Here is a 14,529-nt window from a genome sequence, read left to right as displayed (position 1 = left end):
AAAACACCTTCTAGTTTCTATAGAAGTTTGGAATTTTGTCCTCTGAGTGGTACAGAAACAATTTCTACAGCACTTTTCATGACAGGGTTCAGATTTTCAAAATTTTTTACGCTCTGATCTGGGGTCTGTGAATAAAGGCCACATGAAATGCCTATGAAGAAAACCGACACTGCCTACGTCTTCCTCTGGGTGTCTGTACGTCATCTACGTTTCCAATGAAATCGATGGGACGTTCACAGCCATTATAATGAAACGCAAAAATGTACAGAGACCCCCTTTCTCTAACGCTGCGCCTCAAAGCGTGAAGGCCATCGGACCTGCCTCGTTCCAAATGCGTTTTCTAACCAGCAATATTTCTCCGGTCATGTTTTCAGTACGTTATAGTTGTTAAAAAACATCATAATGTAGTTAATTGAGCCGTTTTATATCATTTTATATCCGTTTTAGTGCGATTTTGAGGAATTTCCTTTGTTGTGGCGCTTCTGAAAGTTTGACACGTTTATGTCGGGTAAGTCCAGGAACTATCGCTTGGCTGGGGACAATTTCGGAAGGACAGAGGAACTCTATCGACCAAAAGACGTTATATAACTAGACAGGATACATTGCCCAAGAAATCTGATGAAGAACAGCTCAAAGTAACGCAAATATTTAATAAATGATTAAACCGTTTTCTGTCGAAATATGTTTAAACGCATATTTCGCCATTTTGTTTGCGTTGATATAGCTTCTGCACCTTGGCCAACCCTGTATTTGAAAAAGTAAGGATAATTTTAAAAAGTGTAAATCAGCCGGTGCATTAAGAATAATTTGTTCTTTCGATGCCTGTCAACCCTGTATTTTTAGTCAAGTATATGCATAGCTTTCAATTAAACTAGATCACTCTTGATAGATGACGTCAGACATATTGAGGCTTATTTCCTAGTATTTTTATTGTGTAAACCACGGTTTTGTATGGCTAAATATGCACCTTTTCGAACAAAAACTGTATATGTATATGTAAATGATGTTACAGGAGTTCATCGAAGAATTCTGAGAAGGTTATGGAAAAAATTAAATCATTTTTGGCGGTGATTACTTATAGCGCTTCTTTGGCTGGAATCGATGCTCTGGTAACATTGCACATGTGGGTATGCTAACTTATCGGATTTATTGTGTTTTTTCGCTGAAAAAACGATTAGAAAATCTGAAATATGTCTGAAATACAAGAACTGGGTCTTTCCATTGCCTCATGTTTGTCTATTTTATGAAATGTTTTATGAATGAGTAAATTGGTCCATACAACGTTGCTCTAATCTAGTAATTTCTAGTCCGAGTTGTTTGATGGTTGGGTCAATTGTTAAACTGTGATTTCTACCTGGAAATATGCAACTTTTTTCTAACAAAACTATCCTATACCATGAATATGTTATCAGACTGTCATCTGAAGAGGTTTTTTCTTGTTAGTGGATATAATATCGTTAGTTGAGCCGAATTGGTGATAGCACTGAAGGATAAAGAAACTGATGCGAGTTAAGAATTAGTGGTGTATTTTGCTAACGCTGTTAGCTAATAGATGTACATATTTTCTTCCCTGTAAAACATTTTAAAAATCTGAAATGGTTGGCTTTATTCACAAGATCTGTATCTTCCATCTGGTGTCTGGACTTGTGATTTAATGATATTTAGATGCTACTATCTACTTTTGAAGCTATGCTAGCTTATGCTTAATTAGTGTGTGGGGGGGTGGGGGTGCTCCCGGACCGGGTAGAGGCTCGTAAAAGGGTTAAGGCCTAACTTTACGCACGCCAAATCAGCCTACACGCCAATCTCCAAATGCTTTTGGAAACGTACTGAAAAGTTAACATCCACCCCAAGGAGGCAAAAGGGACAATGTCCGAGTTGAATTCAATAAGAGAAAAGCTGCAACAAGGAGAGTTGAAAATAAAGAGAAGGGAGGCCAGAACTGTAATGTTTGGGTAAGATGTGGTGAAGTGGTAGAAGAGGATGAAAGCAGTACCAGCTACAGTATGTTATGTGTGATGATTGTGAGGCGATGAGGATTCAAAATAGGCCTATGGCACGTCAAGGGAAACTGTAGCCTGCTGTTCAGATGAGTTAAATAGAAACTGTAGATCTATAAGCCATCTTACTAACATAGCCTTCATATTACTCCTGCTGAATCAAGCATTTCTTGCATGTAAAATGATATGTCTAATGTATGTCAACATTTTTACTATGGAACAGGAGTGGAGAAATATGATTTCTTTCTTTCAGTATCTTGAGAGAATACGAATGTGCAGTTCGATGCTGTTCTGTTAAGGGGCTGCTATCTTTATCAGCGTCATAAAAAGCTGAATCTGATAATTATTTCAACCACATAAAATATGCATCTAAGCAACTGAAAATCTTATCAGAAACATGATGGGTTGTTTTATTTTTATTGCTTACACCCATCAAACTGATGTCATTTTGGACATTTTGCACAGAAAATATATACATATCTATATATACTTTTTTTGGTTGAGTTATTGTATTTTATTCTCACTCCTAAACGTCTTTGCTCCGGCGGAAGAAGCAGCGATGAAGAGAACTTCACCAATGTCATCATCATTCTATTGATTTATGACATTATTCTGTTCAGTAAGGGTTTATTCAGTTCTTCTAGGCATCATATAAGACAAAAGAGAAGCTACATGTATCTAATTATAGACAAGTTGACTAACAAATAGCCCTACCAAAGTCGGGAATTAATATGCAGAAACATATCTAAATCAGGCAGAAATCCTCCACCCCCGTCCCAAAAAAATGTCAACTGTCTCCGACTGTAGTCTAAAACTGCATGTTCTTAATTAGAGTGTTATAGGGTCAGCTATGGGCCTCAGATGTTCACTTCATCACCATATAGCCGTCGTTTGTGGATGGGTTACTTAGTAATTGTGGGCTGGTGCAGGTGAACCAACAGCTGACCTGCCCACACACACACACACACACACACACCACACACACACACACCACACACACACCACACCACACAACACCACACACACACACACACACAACACACACAACAACAACACACACACACACACACACACACACACACACAGCAGGCTTTTACTGTACTTGTGAAAATCCAATTTTCCCTAACCCTAACTCCTAAACTAACCTCTAACCCGAATTCTAATCCTAAAGCTAACCCCTAACCCGAATTCTAACACTAACGCTAACCCCTAAGCCTAAAATAAACTTTTTTGTTCTGTAAAACCAGCTAAACGTCTTCACTTGTCATTGTCAGAATTCTCTTTGATTTACTATACACACTCTGCACACTGCATCAACGTTAAGTCATTTGTTTCACAGGGAAAAGACAGATAAAACGTGATAAAAAACAACCCCAATGTGAGTTGAGGAGCTCCGATGCAAAGCCCTTTTCCTGGAATGGAACACAGACTTTGGCAACAGGAAACTGAGAGCGAGCAGCTTTCTTCTGCATTGTTCCTAGGGGACAGGATGTCGACAGTGGCCATTATTTTCTCCTGAAGGTTGAGGCAAGAGGGAGGTGAATCCCAGAGAGAGACGACAGGGAGACACAGAGACGACGCTGCTGCTCACAACGCCTTCCCTCACAATCGCCTACACACTTGCACATCTCCAACACAACATGGGAAGAGCAAGTGTTGTTCCATAGAACTGCCTATAACGCTAACAAGGACAAGGGGAGAGCTTTATTTTGTTAGCGAGAGAGGAGAGAGAGAGAGAGAGAGAGAGAGAGAGAGAGATGAGAGAGAGAGAGAGAGAGAGAGAGAAGAGAGAGAGAGAGACGAGAGAGAGAGAGAGATGGGAGAGGAGGAGAGAGATGGGGAGAGAGAGAGATGGGGAGAGAGAGAGATGGGAGAGAGAGAGATGGGGAGAGAGAGAGAGATGGGGAGAGAGAGAGAAGGAGAGAGAGAGAAGGAGAGAGAGAGAGAGAGCGAGATAGAAAGAGAGAGAGAGAGAGCGAGATAGATAAAGAGAAGAGCGAGATAGATAAGAGAGATAGAGAGATAGATAAAGAGAGATAGAGAGATAGATAAAGAGAGATAGAAGATAGATAAAGAGAGATAGAGAGATAGATAAGAGAGATAGAGAGATAGATAGATAGAATTACCATGTACCATGTAGTTTACTATAAAAATGTTCTGACCATGAAGTGGACATATTCGGTAAATCATATTCCCGAAAGAGAGAAAATTTATCTCACTACAATACATTTTAATAGAAAGTTACAGAAAGGAAAATAGCTTCTATTTGTGGAAAAATCACCCTGATTAACTCTTTAGTCATGTCCCAGTGTTACCCTGATTAACTCTTTAGTCATGTCCCAGTTTAACCCTGATTAACTCTTTAGTCATGTCCCAGTTTACCCTGATTAACTCTTTAGTCATGTCCAGTTTACGCTGATTAACTCTTTAGTCATGTCCCAGTTTACCCTGATTAACTCTTTAGTCATGTCCCAGTCAGTTTACCCTGATTAACTCTTTAGTCATGTCCCAGTTTACCCCGATTAACTCTTTAGTCATATCCCAGTTTACCTATTTTGTTATGGTTTCCCTACACCTAGTGACCTGTATTTTAAATGATATAAGCAAAAAATTGTCAATTTGAATTGGAACTTCAAGCGGGCCTATATAATGAATATGAATTCAGAGGGCAGAAATGATTCTATATTAAAGCGTTAGACCTCCCACTAAAGGCGTCAGTCATACAAAAGTCATACTTAAATCCAAACTGGTTCTGTAGCAGATTAGTAAGAATGTCTCWCCCCAGGTTCAAGAATGGGGTGAGACAAATAAAAAAGGATATCAGTTTCAACAAAACATTGACAGCTGTGCCATATAGATCGCAAAATAGTTGGAGAGAGATTTTCAATGTACCAATTCCATGGCACATGGTTTAAGAACTGATACATTAAACAAAGCTGGATTTAAAACTCAACATTTTTCAATTAAGATTATTATACAACATTTTTGCCACCAATAGAATGTTATAAATATGGGGGATACTACCATCCAAGCTCTGCAGATTTTGCTGCGTTGAGACAGAATCATTAGATAATTTGTTTGGTAGCTTGTTTTTGGTTGCAGGTTCAGGAATGGATGAAGAATTGCAACATTTACCTTGAGCTAACTCTGCAAATAGCACTGCTGGGTGATTTAAAAAATCATAGTCAATAATATAATAATACTCTTAGCAAAAATGTGTATGTTTAATTTACAATCTGTAGAAACTATGAGAATAGAACGGTTCAGACCTTTTGAGAAACAACACAGCARAGTTGAAAAATGGTGTGGTCTTCYGAGATAGATGGGAGGGYTTGAGGGTAGCTGAACGATGGGACTAAAAACAAACAAAAGATAACTATTGTAAAATACATTGTGTCCGTAACATGTATATACAGTTGAAGTCGTAAATTTACATACACTTAGGTCAGAGTCATTAAAACTCGTTTTTCAACCACTCCACAAATGTCTTGTTAACAAACTATAGTTTTGGCAAGTCGGTTAGGACATCTACTTTGTGCAAGTAATTCTTACAACAATTGTTTACAGACAGATTATTTCACTTATAATTCACTGTATCACAATTCCAGTAGGTCAGAAGTTTACATACACTAAGTTGACTGTGCCTCTAAACAGCTTGGAAAATACCTGAAAATGTCATGGCGTTAGAAGCTTGTGATAGGCTAATTGACATAATTTTAGTCAATTGGAGGTGTACCTGTGGATGTATTTCAAGGTCTACCTTCAAACTCAGTGCCTCTTTGCTTGACATCATGGGAAAATCAAAAGAAATCAGCCAAGACCTCAGAAAAAAAATTGTAGACCTCCTCAAGTCTGGTTCATCCTTGGGAACAATTTCCAAACACCTGAAGGTACCACGTTCATCTGTACAAACAATAGTACACAAGTATAAACACCATGGGACCACGCAGCCGTCATACCACTCAGGAAGGAGATGCGTTCTGTCTCCTAGAGATGAACGTACTTTGGTGTGGAAAGTGCAAATCAATCCCAGAACAACAGCAAAGGACCTTGTGAAGATGCTGGAGGAAACAGGTACAAAAGTATCTATATCCACAGTAAAACGAGTCCTATATCAACATAACCTGAAAGGCCGCTCAGCAAGGAAGAAGTCACTGCTCCAAACAAAACCGCCATAAAAAAAGCCAGACTACGGTTTGCAACTGCACATGGGGACAAAGATCGTACTTTGAATGTCCTCTGGTCTGATGAAACAAAAATAGAACTGTTTGGCCATAATGACCATCATTATGTTTGGAGGAAAAAGGTAGAGTCTTGCAAGCCGAAGAACACCATCCCAACCGTGAAGRACGGGGGTGGCAGCATCATGTTGTGGGGGTGCTTTGCTGCAGGAGGAACTGGTGCACTTCACAAAGTAGATGGCATCATGAAGAATGGAAATTATGTGGATATATTGAAGCAACATCTCAAGACATCAGTCAGGAAGTTAAAACTTGGTCGCAAATGGGTCTTCCAAATAGACAATGACACCAAGCATACTTCCAAAGTTGTGGCAAAATGGCTTAAGGACAACAAAGTCAAGGTATTGGAGTTGCCATCACAAAGACCTGATCTCAATCCCATAGAAAATTTGTGGACAGAACTGAAAAAGTGTGTGCGAGCAAGGCCTACAAACCTGACTCAATCACACCAGCTCTGTCAGGAAGAATGGGCCAAAATTCACCCAACTTATTGTGGGAAGCTTGTGGAAGGCTACCCGAAACATTTGACCCAAGTTAAACAATTTAAAGGCAACGCTACCAAATACTAATTGAGTGTATGTAAACTTCTGACCCACTGGGAATGTGATGAAAGAAATAAAAGCTGAAATAAATCATTCTCTCTACTATTATTCTGACATTTCACATTCTTAAAATAAAGTGGTGATCCTAAGACAGCGGATTTTTACTAGAATTAAATGTCAGGAATTGTGAAAAACTGAGTTTAAATGTATTTGGCTAAGGTGTATGTAAACTTCTGACTTCAACTGTAGTATGTATAAACTGGAAATAGAAGCCTAAGTGTTGTTGTCTGTTAGTTTACTCCAATTATCGGGAGGGGCGGTAGAGTTAGTGGAAAATAATAAAGGAACATATATTTTTTAAAATATATATTTTATATACAGTATGTATTTACAAAAAAATATATGGGGGATTAGAAATGATGCAGACAATTACATTGATGGAAGCCACAATCTATCTGCAGTATTAAAGAGAGATAGAGGGCAAGGATGGCAGACATTCCAGCTGACCTGCAGTTACGCAGCTAACGAGGATAATCAGCCCACGCCCCGTCACATGAGACAGAGAGAGTACAGAGCAGACCCACCCTTTCAGCCTCACACAGACTGCCCTTTCATATGTCACCACACTGTTCTATACACAACACAGCAGGCTGGAGAGGCCCTGGAACTCAGCAGGCGCCTGGCACATACACTAACATGTCAACATATCCCCACTGAACTACACACATGCCAGAGGAACAGGCCCCTTCTGTCTTCTACTGTGTATACACAAAGAGGTCTGAATGCTAAGACACAGATAAGGCAAGTACAACAGTCACGAACACCTTCAGTACACAGTGTTGAGAGGAGGGCTGTACCATACCTGGGAGGGGGACACAGGGGGCTCTGGGGAGGACAGGCTGTTCTGGCTGGTGATGCTTTTCTCCAGAGTGTCCACCTTCTCATAGGTCCGTTTCTGACGCACCATGCCGTCTGACACCAGGGGCGAGAGGGGCACGTCGCCGTGGTTACTCCCGCTCCCGGCCCGGTACAGAGAGCGGTTACTGGCACTGATGTCCTCCCGAGAGGCGCTGCGGCCCCCGTGCTTCTTTAGGGAGTTCAAGGGGGAACGGGCCCGTGGTACAGACCCCTCAGACATCTCTGTGTCCAGGCTGGCCTTGCTGCCACGCAGGGTGTTTGAGCGACTCACCACTGCCCGCATCTCTGCCATCAGCTTCTCATTCAGGGCACTGAGCTCCCCAGTGCTGCCCACCGAGCCTGGCCGGCCCTGCACTGCACCCCCAGCCCCTCCGCCCAGGGCTCTCCTGCGGTTCTTCCTCCTCAGGCTGGGCGAGGGCCCCGTAGAGTAGCCTGAGTCCTGGTAGGTGACGGCCGCCGGCGCCGGGTACTCTTGGGAGGCCAGGCTGTTCTGTCGGCTGTGTCGGGCCTCCATGTTCTTCCTCGCGCTGGACTCCAGGAGACGCCACGACTGCTTCTTCTCTAGACTCACCTCCTTGGGCCTGGGCTGGGTCGCGCCTGGGGCTGGGGAAGGGGATGGAGAGGGGGGCAGGTCAGGCTCTGGGGCAGGACCCTGCTCTGTCTGGATAGGCTGGGATAAGGGGCTCTGTTTGCAGGTGGCAGGGTCCACGTTGACCATGTGTTTGATGCACTCCCGTCCAGCGGGGCTGTAATCTGTGGCCGAGGGGTTTCTCTTGTGTTTGGAGCTCAGGTGAGAAGCTGGGTATTGGAGAAGCTTGGGCTGCTGCTGGGGTTGGTTCTGGGGGTGGGATTGGGGCTGGCGGACCCTCTGTAGGCTGGTGGAGGGTGTGAAGGGCCTGTTCAGGAGGTGGGCCCCCTCCACCTCCATGGGGGGTTCATCATAGATAGGTGGATCCATGGGGGGTTCATCATAGATGGGCGGAGTGGCACCGTAATGGGGCGAGGAGGGCTGGGGGGTGCCAGCCTGACACCTCTGTGGAGTCTGGTAGACCTGGCTGCCAGTGGAGGGCATCACCAGGCAGAAGTTACCATTGTCTCTCTTCTTCAGGTGGATGGCTTGCTTGGGGTCCACGGGGGCAGCCATCTTGCCTGCAGGGCTGGGTCTGTCGGAGTGGACCTGGTACACAGCAGGGCTTCCAGGGCTGATGTTGTTGTGGTGGAGGAGGTGCAGGGCGCTAGCGGGCACCACAGACTGGTTCCTGCCAATGCTGTTCACCTTCACTAACATGGCTGCCTTCGACCCTGGAGCAGGCTGCCATCTTTGACCTGTGTCCCTGGAACAGAAGAGAGGGAGATTTTGGGGTGAATAAAAAAACAAATATTTACACATAAAACACATTCAAAGACACCAAAAATCGGGAACAAAAATGTATTATAAACTGGGTGGTTCAAGCCCTGAATGCTGAAAGCCGTGGTATACCACAGGTATGACAAAATATTAATTTTTACTGCTAATTATGTTGGTAACCAGTTTATAATAGCAATAAGGCACCTCGGGGGTTTGTGGTATATTGGCCATATACCACACCCCCTCAGGCCTTAATGCTTAAATATACCCCCATGCACACTATAAACAATAAGTTAGAGTAGACCTGCTTGGTGGGTAAATATATGACTGTTCAAAGCCAATTTGCTCATATTTAACTGAGAAGAAAGTYTATGCCAGAACTGGCAGGAATCCGTTCTGCACATTCCTCTGTTCAGTCAGAGTCTTTAAACCCTCTGACCTTCCACAGCTCAGATAGAGAGAGGTCTCTAGGTGTTACAGTAATGGCAACCACGGTCTGTGTGAAGGACAAACCTACAGTAGGGCCAGGGGCAATATCTTCTCAACAGTATTTGTCTCGTATTGTGAAACTAAGAGAGAGTATGAGATGCAGGTATGAGACTACAGGTAGCTGTGAGACAGATATGAGATCTGATCGAGTCTGGTCTGACGCAGTGCGACAGAGGCTGTGAGACAGTGCTGGTTTAGTTTCCAACAACATGGCCTTATTGTGAGTACATAATCAGGGCATGGAAACTAAATCTGACTCAAGAAAGTGTCACAATGAAACAATGAAAACACCTTTCTCAGCAAAACCTTCAGTCAGCTTATCAAAACAGCAATACCCACAAGCCCCCACATACTCGTTTTCCAGAATACCACAGCCGTGTTTGTAGTAGAAACACAACAGGAAAGGTCTCTACACTGGGGAAAACAGGAATTCAACCACTTTATTCCAACAGTACAGTCTGCCAAATCAAGCCATCAAAACTACAGCCCCATTTACACCCCTGCCCACCACTCAACACACACACTCATGCACGCACGCACACACATGTGCACAAACACACCACCTCAAACACACTCATGGCTGCATTTCCTCCCCTGTTCCCTCAGAGGGCAGTGGAATTTCAGTCCCTAATCCTGCATCAATGCCCTGGGTGTTCTGGTCCATTAGTGGTGCAGCCCACTCAGCCTGCAGACCACAGATCCTGCTTACAGCCCTGCACACTCCACAAGCAACCGGATAATCTCTCAGTGCCAACTAGCTAATCTAACCAGCACTCTACTCTCACCTCCTCTCACACAACATACCCTTTCTTCCAACAGCCTGCTCAGACGACAGCTTAATGTTTACTGTAAAAACAGCATAACCACACTCAAAATCCCCCCACACCTCTCTCAGCCGGGAAACCCACCCGAGCACATCCCACAGAGGCGAAGACACAGTGGAGCAAGCCACACCGACGAAAACTTTTCTAATAGCTGTTCCCACCATCAGTAAACACGCTGTCACTTCTAGAACAAATCCATCTGACTCAAACAGCCTCTGCTGAGTAAGGCTAAAATGAGGCTTAATAAAACAACACAACACAACAGCTCTGTACAGTCTGAGTCTGCTGTGTCTAATATTCAGTCCATAAGCACATCATCTTCAGGTCAAGGGATTTACACGCAGCATTACCTGAGTAAAGACCCACAATGAGAGGTGGAAGGTGGTCTTTTCCCCCGCAACAGATCAGAAGGTAACTTACCCCCCCCCCACCTCGTGTCTCGGTGTTGGCACGGGACACTGCTGTAATGGCGGGGGGTCCCTTCAGTACCCGTGTGAACCCTGCTACACCCCCTCCTTGACGAAAACAAAACAAACAAGAGCCGACCTCTGCCAGCGTGTCCCAGAGAGAGGATGGTGTTCTAATTCAGCCAGCGTCTTCAACCTAACCCAGGTCCTGCTGTGTGTGTCTCCAGTGAAAACACGAAGGCGTCAAGGCTCCAGAGCTCTTTACAGCTACTCTTAATTGTAGACTGCCACCAGCGTCTACGTTTATTGTGGAGTTGCTGGGAGGGGAGTAAAAAAAAGGAGCGCGAGAGAGAGGGAAAGACGGAGGAAAGAAAGGCGGGGGCCGGTGCTGTAGCCTGGCCCTTCCCCTGTGTTACAGTAGCTGGAATGTGAGTTGTTCTGTTCCAACTCAGCCTCTCTCTCCTCTCTGATAGACTCTCAGCATGTGAAACAATACAGCCCACCCTTCTCAGCCCCCCTCCTCCCCGAGGCCTGCTCCCCACACTGAGCTTCCTCTCCTCTCCTCTCCTCTCCTCTCCTCTCCTCTCCTCTCCTCTCTCATCCTTCCTCTCCCTTCTCCCCTCAATAGTACTTTCTCCGCTATACTCAACTGCCCTCTCAAGGATCATACTCTCACCACTACAATACCCCCTCTCTAACGCAGGCTACTACCCTCTCTGTTTCTGTCTGTCTCCACCTCTCACCTGTTTATTTCTCTCCTCATGTCTCCTCTCCGCCTCTCTCACAACATCTATCTCCTTCTCACAAAGATTGATGGACTTGCTAGAACAGAAAACCTTCAATCAATCTCCACACCTTTTCTCTAGTACTTCATCCCTCCACCTCTCCCTACTTTTCTCTCCTCTTAAAGATTCATACAATCACTTGTTCAGTCTCTCTCTCTCTCTCTCAATTTCAATTCAATTCAAGGGGCTTTATTGGCATGGGAAACATATGTTAACATTGCCAAAGCAAGTGAGGTAGATAATATACAAAAGTGAAATAAACAATACAAATTAACAGTAAACATTACACTCACAGAAGTTTCAAAAGAATAAAGACATTACAAATGTCAAATGTCTCTCTCTCGTGGTTTTTCCCACACATTGTGGCTCCTATCTTGCTGCTCCAAATGTCAACAATCTTTTCAACCAGCAAAGGAAATACAGTGTCTGGGGCCCGTGGACAACTGAAACATGGTGACTGGCAGAAACAAAACAGCCCTGACAGCCCCCCCCAACCACTATCCTTCCCTGGCTTTTTGGGCTGCCTCTACTCTGTGGGGTTATCAGATGGGGACATTACAGTAGTTCTCCTAAAAGTCCCAGCAGCAAAACATTTGCCCGTTTATGACCCCGGCACAACAGATAGCAACCATCTCTCGCGAAGAGACACTCTCTGTGCTACAAAGAACCAGATAAAAGGTCTCACACAATGGTGTGATGTGTCAAGATTTTATGCTCAGGGAGAACAAGTCATAAAGCTATCAGAACAACACCTCTCTCTCTCTCTCTCTCTCTCTCTCTCTCTCTCTCTCTCTCTCTCTCACGTTGACACTGTGGAGGCCTTGATGTCACTAGTTAGCACCACGATGTTGTGCCATTTGTTCAGGTTGTGTGATTTCAGTGCCTGCCTGTTGTGTGGGGTGCTACCATGTGGGGTGCTACCATGTGGGGTGGTACCATGTGGGGTGCTACCATGTGGGGTTCTACCATGTGGGGTTCTACCATGTGGNTGTGGGGTGCTACCATGTGGGGTGCTACCATGTGGGGTGGTACCATGTGGGGTGCTACCATGTGGGGTTCTACCATGTGGGGTTCTACCATGTGGGGTTCTACCATGTGGGGTGCTACCATGTGGGGTGCTACCATGTGGGGTTCTACCATGTGGGGTGCTACCATGTGGGGTGCTACCATGTGGGGTGGCTAACCATGTGGGGTGCTACCATGTGGGGTTCTACCATGTGGGGTGCTACCATGTGGACAGGAATTGGACTGTAACACTTTATGGCAGTCAGAGACAAATATTTTGAAAATAAATCTAAATGCCTTATGGGATATTGATTAAAAACAAACATCCATGAGTGAATGTGTTGTTGTTTCCCCGAGGGATGGGGCCCAGAGTGTAAAGAGTGGGGTTGTCCTGGGGGAGCGCCTGTTGGAGAGTTCAAAGGGCGTCGCTCCACAGCGAAAACAGGAAATACCAACACAGCTTTCACATCGGAGCACAGCACAGAAAAAAACGACAGAACCCCCTCTACTGATCGAGAGTTTACATAGGAAACACAAATAAATACATACATTAAACACTGTCCGTAGAGACGTAGTCTCTCTCACGGCCATGGACAAACACACGGCCAAACAGACATGCTGACCCCTAGTGATGAAACAAACCAACACTGACCCCTGTGGTGACCTAAGGACCAGATTACTTATTCGATCCCTGGTGACCTCTAATCCAGGCCTCTGTTTGGCTGGTTTCTGGCGACAGCCACACAGGACAGAGCTGTGATATGACAGCATCTGTTGGCAGCCTGGCAGGTCAGGGCTGTGATTGGACGTTCAGGTGCGAGTTATGAGCCCTGAAAGGATGTGAAACTTTCCGAGCTGTTCCACACGCAGCTSCTCCTCCTTCCTAGAGTGTGACAAGTCAAACCGACAGACAGGACCACACACACAGACACACAGGAACCCACACTGACCGTTCTCTACACTGTCATTATCTTCTAACTTCCCACCCTCGTAGATTGTGAGAAACAATCTAAAACGGCTCCCTCTTTACAGAAACCCATCATTTGCAGTGAGGTTTCTACATCAGAGAGCAAATCTCCTCCCTCTGTCTCAACTATAGTCTCTTTGTACTCGTGTCAAAATGTCATTTCAAATGTGATTCTAATAACCCCATTACACTAAAGCGGTCTGTTGTTTTAGAGATTATACCAAGGGGGGGTGGAGGAAGAATGGGGGGTGGAGGAAGAATGGGGGGTGGAGGAAGTGGAAACATTGCTCCTCTATCTATGGGGTGGGCTGTCCAGGGGATGAGCTCATGTCTGCATGTAGGGATACAGGGGAGTAAGTAAGTTACAGTACTATCACAGTGATTTGATTAGGGGACAGAGGACACACACGCCCACGTAAGGACCATGGAAAATGTGCAACACATGACAGGAAGTTGATAGAATGTTATGACACATGGACATTCAGAGTCATATATCTTGAGGGAGTAGACCTCTGCCAGGGAGATAGAATAGTCCGGCTCTGATATTGTTCACAGAGGGATCGACTGTACAGAATATGACCTCTGGGCTTTTCCTCTAAGGGGGAAATACATTAGGAACACTCTCTTTCTGGCAGGTTGTGATAGTACGGACCATGCAGAGGAGTGCCCCCAGTCCACAGTCACATGTCTGCCATGCCATGGGCTCAGAACTCTACCGTATTCAGTGTGGAAAAGGCTAACAGCTGCTTAGCAACATCACCCACCTCCTATTAGATAGAAGTGTCAGCTCTGTCAGCAGCCTAGAGGCTGAGGACATGCTCATTTCATCCCTGATTACAGCTATTACAAACACAAGTCAGAGATGATTATTCTCAGAATATACAGAAACCAGATCAATTGGTGTGTGTGTGTGTGTGTGTGTGTGTGTGTGGTCTCTTATACACATCTAGATGTGTATAAGAGACAGCCCCTATCCTCTCCTCTCATAGTACTCCGCTACTCA

At 44.7% G+C, this 14,529-nt stretch overlaps 1 protein-coding gene across 1 annotated transcript in view; it reads right to left on the bottom strand.

Annotated features, from left to right (window-relative positions):
• The window catches only part of arhgap46b (Rho GTPase activating protein 46b), a 90,021-nt gene that overhangs the window by 20,771 nt on the left and 54,721 nt on the right, over positions 1-14,529 (bottom strand). Inside the window, exon 3 of the mRNA XM_023991091.2 lies at positions 7,646-9,035. Within this exon, the coding sequence (XP_023846859.1) occupies positions 7,646-9,035 (1,390 nt within the window). The remainder of the gene's footprint in view (positions 1-7,645; positions 9,036-14,529) is intronic.

This window comes from Salvelinus sp. IW2-2015, linkage group LG7 (assembly GCF_002910315.2).
Source record: "Salvelinus sp. IW2-2015 linkage group LG7, ASM291031v2, whole genome shotgun sequence".
NCBI classification, from domain to species: Eukaryota; Metazoa; Chordata; class Actinopteri; order Salmoniformes; family Salmonidae; genus Salvelinus; species Salvelinus sp. IW2-2015.
The sequence above is the reverse complement of the archived record's forward strand: the minus strand, read 5'-3'. Positions and strand labels throughout refer to the sequence as shown.